The 5282-nt window shown below is 58.1% G+C and overlaps 2 protein-coding genes across 4 annotated transcripts in view; both read right to left on the bottom strand.

Moving 5' to 3' along the window:
* The window catches only part of MYL6 (myosin, light chain 6, alkali, smooth muscle and non-muscle), a 3432-nt gene extending 2752 nt beyond the window's left edge, over window positions 1–680 (bottom strand). For both annotated transcript variants that reach the window (XM_005876729.2, XM_005876728.2), the window contains exons 1-2: window positions 542–680; window positions 276–303 (exon numbers count right to left, since the gene is read on the bottom strand). In XM_005876729.2, the coding sequence (XP_005876791.1) occupies window positions 276–303; window positions 542–544 (31 nt within the window). In that variant the 5' untranslated portion in view covers window positions 545–680. The remainder of the gene's footprint in view (window positions 1–275; window positions 304–541) is intronic.
* Window positions 681–903: 223 nt separating this feature from the next.
* MYL6B (myosin, light chain 6B, alkali, smooth muscle and non-muscle) lies at window positions 904–5011 on the bottom strand. 2 transcript variants are annotated; one of them, XM_005876727.2, is made up of 8 exons: window positions 4918–5011; window positions 3416–3638; window positions 2678–2705; window positions 2328–2471; window positions 1925–2098; window positions 1326–1403; window positions 1141–1178; window positions 904–1006 (listed from the first exon to the last, which is right to left on the bottom strand). In XM_005876727.2, exons 1-7 carry the CDS (start codon window positions 4998–5000, stop codon window positions 1150–1152), a joined length of 759 nt encoding a protein of 252 aa, XP_005876789.1. In that variant the 5' UTR covers window positions 5001–5011; the 3' UTR covers window positions 904–1006; window positions 1141–1149. The 2 variants fall into 2 exon arrangements, with proteins under 2 accessions (XP_005876789.1, XP_014403610.1); XM_014548124.1 differs by having other exon boundaries at window positions 3416–3659; window positions 4918–4998.
* Window positions 5012–5282: the final 271 nt, after the last annotated feature.

The raw sequence follows: 5282 nt of genomic DNA, 5'->3' as shown, positions 1-5282 counted from the left end.
GAAGCCGATTACGGGTCGGAGGCGCACAGCAGCGCAGACCCCTCCCGCCCCGCAGCAGGCAGCGGGCGGCCAAGCTGTCTCATGCCCACACCCTCACTCACCCAGAGCGGGGGCTCAGATCTGGATGGAAGGAGAGGGAGGAAGAGAGGGAGACAGAAGATGGAGGCTCCAGGAGGAGGAACCCGGAGGCGCCCCTGGAGGCGCGGAAGAGAGGACAGGCGGGATCAGGTGCTAGAGGAGTCCCCGAGCGCGACCTCAGGGGGCGCGTCGCCTACCTGCGGTCTGGTCCTCGGTGAAGTCGCACTGCACGAAGAGGGGGGCGGTCAGAGCTGAGCTCCACACCCCGAGCTTCCAGCCCCGTCCCCCACAACCACCAACGCCGGCCCCGCGCCGGGGACTCGTTCGCTTCCCAGCAGGACAACTCCCCAGACTCCCCAACCCTGCCGCCAATCTCCCAGGCCCTCGGGGCCCCTTTGCCCCTACCCCCAACTTCCCGCCTCTCGCCCCCAACCCCGCTCTCCCCCCCAGGCCCGGGCCCCACCATCTTGGCTGCCGAGCTCTGCGGGACCCGTTCCTGCAGTAATGGCTCCGGCTGCCGGCCCAGCCCTAGTCTTCGAACGTCCCGATGACGTCACCCTCAGCGGGCCCAGCCAATAGGATTCCTGGCCTGGGTTTATGCAGATGACCTGCTACATTAGTCATGAGATGGGCGGGGCCCGCCGCTGCTCTCTTCTCCCGAGCCGCACCTGGGGCACGGGGACCGCGCCTGTAGATGGTGTGGGGAGGGGCGCGAGGAACCTGCCCTTTGGAGCAGCGGGAAGACGGAGGAGAACGGATCGGGGAGAGGAGAGCCCTCGCTTCCCTCCCTCCCACCCCCACCCCTGAAGAAAGCAGCAGTCGGAGGCCAGGGGAGGAACCGTCTCTTTATTTTGAAACAATAGGTGGCCTCCTAGTGGTAGGAACATGCTTCCGCCTGCGGGAGGCCCAGGGTCCGACCCCACGCCATCTGTGGAAAAAGGTGAAAAGTTGCCAAACCCCAGCACGCACACGTAGAACAGGAAAACGCACTGCCCAGCTTTGGTGCCCAGGCGGAGGGACCGGAAGGAGACTAGTCTGTCCGGGCGAGTAGGAGGGCCCTACCTGCAGGGCTCACACGCTGAGGATGTGCTTCAGGAAGGCTGCAGAGGAAGCGAGAGGGGCTTCAGGGCAGGCGGAGGATGGTCGTCTGACTCTGGGTAACCCCGGCCCCAGGGTGCCCACACCGCAGACCGGGGGCCTCCTGCCGCCCCCCGCCGCCCGTGCCTTCTGCTCCTCGGCCCCCTCACCTTCATAGTTGATGCAGCCATTGCTGTCCTCATGTCCTGCTAGAACGGTCTCCACCTCCTCTTCAGTCATCTTCTCTCCTGAGCCCCAGACACAACGTTTTAGCCGCTGTCTTCCCTCCCTGCCCAACCAGGCCACCCTATTCTGTGTTGTACCTCCCCTCCTCCCACCCTGGAGATTTGCCCGCAGCAAGAGAAGCCAAAGGAATCCTCTCCTTATGCAACGGTAACGCCTTGAATGTGTCCCTGCATCTTGCTTTGCATTTCACCTGCATTAGCACCAGGTGCAAGCTTCCACAATGAAACTAAGTTGAGAGTAAAGAGAGAGTACCAGATCACAGAGCGCCAGCATCTCTTCCAAAAGGGAACCTCAAATCTCCCACCTCTTCCCTTCCCCTGCCCTTTGGGAGGCATCTGTGCCCCTTCGCACTTTAGCCTCTGCAGGAAGAAGCCCGTCAGATTCTGCCCCCAGGGCTCTGACCTTCTCAGTCTCCTGCCCATGACCTACAGGACAGTAATCCCTCCCTGGCTCCTCCTACTGGGCAACCTTCTTTTCGGTCCACTCTCTTCTCTCCAACCCACAGTTCTGGTCTGAGCCTCACCCAGGGTGGTGAGGACATGTCTGAGCTCTGCTCCCATGACTTTGCCGTTCCCTTCTTTGTCAAACACCCGGAGCCCCTCCAGGTAGTCTTCATATGTGCCTTGGTCTCGGTTCTTGGACACCGCCTGGAGCATGGGCAGGAAAGTCTCGAAGTCCACGCGCCGGGACTTCAGCTCTGAAGGTTTAAGAGGTGAGGGAGAGGTCACTGTGGTGTCACCTAGGACCCAGCTCCCATCCCACCCATGAAGGCTTTGCTCCTGTTCAACATTCAGGATGTTTCTCTGCCCCTGTGTGGACAGTTTTTGAAGTCATGAGATCCACCTCAGCATCTTTTGTCACCTTACCAACATTCTTCTGTTCCACCACCAAACTGAAAAGCCCCACTGTTCCAGTGGTCCCCTCACCATCACTCTTGGGGTTCCCCAGAATCTTGAGGACCTCGGCGTTGGTGGGGTTCTGGCCCAGGGCCCTCATCAAGTCTCCACACTGGCTGTACAGGATCTTGCCATCCCCTACTCGGTCAAACAACTCAAAGGCCTCCTTGAACTCTGAAGTATAAAGAGATATCAGTGTTGACCAGGGTCCCATCACCCCCAGACAGAGAGGAAGTTCAGAAACTATGTGTTAGAGCTGGGCAGAACAGGGGACTAGTGTGGGAGGTTTCAAGGTCAGGACTGGAATAGGGGAATAGAAAGAGAATCTGACCAGGGGCTTGGGCCTAGACAGTGGGCTCAGGGGACCAACATCTCCTCACCCTCCAGCTGGTCCTTGTTAAACTGGATCTGTGGAAGAAAGAGCAGGTGAGGAGGGATCACAGGGCTCATTCAATTCCTCTGTATCACTCCTCCCAACCAACTGCCAGCTACCTCTGGGGAGGGGCTCAAAGGGACCAGGCTGAGAGCCCAGCCACCTCAGTCCCATTCCCAGATCTGGACTTTGGGAGAATCCCAAGAGGAGGAATTATCAGGGGGGAGGGTTTCCTAGGAACAGGGTTAATCCCATGCCACCTGTTCCCCTCCCTCCACTGCCCTGAGCCCTGCATCCCTCACATAACTGGGGGCTGAACAAAAGCTAAATTTACTCCTGGCCCCCAGCTGTGATTGTCTAACAAGTCTGTCCTCTTTAGCCTTCCCTTCTGGGGTTCAGAGATATGGCCTTTAGAGCTAAACACAGGCAGTAGCTCCCTCCCTTCACCTTGAAACTGTCCTGGGAACCCAGATGTTCCCCATCTCACAGTCCCTGCCTCCAGCAGGGGAGTCAGTGTGTGTGAACGTGTGTACGTACACACGTGTGTTACAGGTTAATGGGGAGAACAACAGAGATACTAGCAGAGTCATAAGCCTGGATGCTTCCAAATGATGGATCCAGGGGAGCCCCCAATATCATTTCAGTGCGCACTGATTCCTACCTTCTAGATACCTCCTAATTCCCTAGGCTGTATTCCACCCTTGGACCACCCCCCCAAATTCTTTCTTCACTTTTCAGCACTCACCACCACTTTGGAGAGATCCATGGGGGGCTCCCAAGTTTTCTCAGGGCCTGAAGGGGCAGCTGCCGCTTGCTCAGCCTTGGACTTGGCTGGAGAAGCCCCTGCTGCTGGCTTGGGAGCCGGCTTGGAGATAGGGGGTCCCGCTGGTTTCTTCACAGGAACATCCTTCTTGGGAGGCATGATGTCCGGTGGCCAAAGGACAGTGTGCCGATGGGGGCACCCATCTCTGTTTAAATAGCCAGGGAGTCTGGGATGTTAAGGGGCGGGAGCAGAGGCCGGGAGCCAGTTGGCGGTGGGGAGGGTGAAATAGAGGAGAGATCTGCCGGCCTGCTCTCACTCCCCTGGCCTCCCATGGTTCAGGACTCCTGCCCCAAGGTCTCCTCCCTTCTGTCTACCCTGCCCCAAAGGCTGGCCAGAACAATGGCCCCTTTGGGGGCCATGGAAAAGAAAAGAAAAAACAGAGGCTGCCCAGAATGGGGGAATTAACCTCCCAGGGAGGACAGGATGCTTGCTAGTGACACTGAGATAGGGGTGAAGCAGAGAAGGGGATCCAGGAATTCCAGGCCCGCAACCCCTTGACTCAGAGTAGCCCCTTTTTCTAGCAGCTTTAGACTCTTGAAAGATGAGGCAGAAGGGCGGGGGAACTGACATAGTTAAAGTGGAGTCTGGGGGCAGTGAAAAGGTGGAGAAAAAAAACAAGCATCCTCACCACTCCCCTCGGACCATGGATGAGGAGGGGGGGCAGTTGACCCCGAACAGCCTAGTAATCCCCAAAACTTGTAATTACTGTCCTCCTCCCTCCCGGCCCAGAACTGGAACTGTGCACAATATAGACAAAGGATAGTAATAGAAAACTGTGACCCGCATCCACTGGCTCCTGTGCCATGGAGTTGGGGGGGGGGGGGCAACGACCAGTTTAACACCCACCACCACACTCCCGAGGAAGAAACCCTTAAACCATCAGTCATTCAAGTCAGACAAAAGTAGGGCGCCTGCCGAATCTGCAGGATTCCCTGGTGGCACCCTGAGCGGACGGCCGGGCTCAGAGAGACAAAGGGCCTAAATTCTAAAATCTCTAATCCAACAGGATGTGGGAGGTCCTCCCTCGCCCCAACCGGAGGGATAACAAAATCCTTGGTTCAGGTGCCAGATGACACCTTGCTGGGGGCACAGGAGAGGGGTCCAAGCCAGGGGCCTTAGGGAGAGGGGAGGGGTTGCTGGCTACTTTTGCTCTGGGGAGAAAGGGGAGGATTTGGGTAGCATTCTGAGGAAGACAGTAGTGATTCCATTTAGGCCCTGTGGTTCACAGAGTAGCTGTTGTCTTCCACTCGCAAAAAAACAAAACAAAAAAAAAAACACCCAAAAACGTCTGAACCTCATTACTGCAAATTGTCCCATTTCAGGAAGATCAGCATCATTTCTGTGGAATACATTACACACAAACACACACACACAAACACGACTTAAGTAAAGGGGGGGTCCTTTCCCAGCTCTGCAAAACTCACCCTGCGGGCTCCAGGTGAGGGACGGAGGCGGGGCGCAGGGCGGCCGCGGCCCCGGAGGGGTTAACTCCGCGGCCCCCGAGCATGCCGGGAGTTGTAGTCCGCGTGCGCCCGCGGGCTCCCGGAGCCGCGGCTCTGCAGCTCGGAAAGGACGCTGGGGAGGTGACTTCCGGCCGGAGGCTGTGGTTAGTGATTCAAGTCCTTTCAGGCGAGATTTCTGTCCCGGAACTGAAAGGCAGTGAGCAATTGGCAGTCCTCACCCCTGACCTAACACCGTGGGGGACCCTCAGGATGCGCCCCTGGCTCAGCGCAGAGTCCTCCGCGTGGCGTGGGCGGCCGGCGGGAGGGGAGCTTGTAGGAAGCCCTGG

This window comes from Myotis brandtii, unplaced genomic scaffold, assembly GCF_000412655.1.
Source record: "Myotis brandtii unplaced genomic scaffold, ASM41265v1 scaffold496, whole genome shotgun sequence".
Classification (NCBI taxonomy): domain Eukaryota; kingdom Metazoa; phylum Chordata; class Mammalia; order Chiroptera; family Vespertilionidae; genus Myotis; species Myotis brandtii.
This window is presented reverse-complemented; position numbering and strand designations above follow the sequence as displayed.

Excerpts from the sequence above, each read along its gene's own strand:
- MYL6B (XM_005876727.2), bottom strand. The coding sequence starts at position 5,000 with ATGCTCGGGGGCCGCGGAGTTAACCCCTCCGGGGCCGCGGCCGCCCTG. Across the intron at positions 2,099-2,327 it reads GGGGAACCCCAAGAGTGATG|AGCTGAAGTCCCGGCGCGTG; the intron begins GTGAGGGGACCA and ends TTAAACCTTCAG. Across the intron at positions 1,179-1,325 it reads TGGCTGCATCAACTATGAAG|CCTTCCTGAAGCACATCCTC; the intron begins GTGAGGGGGCCG and ends CTTCCTCTGCAG.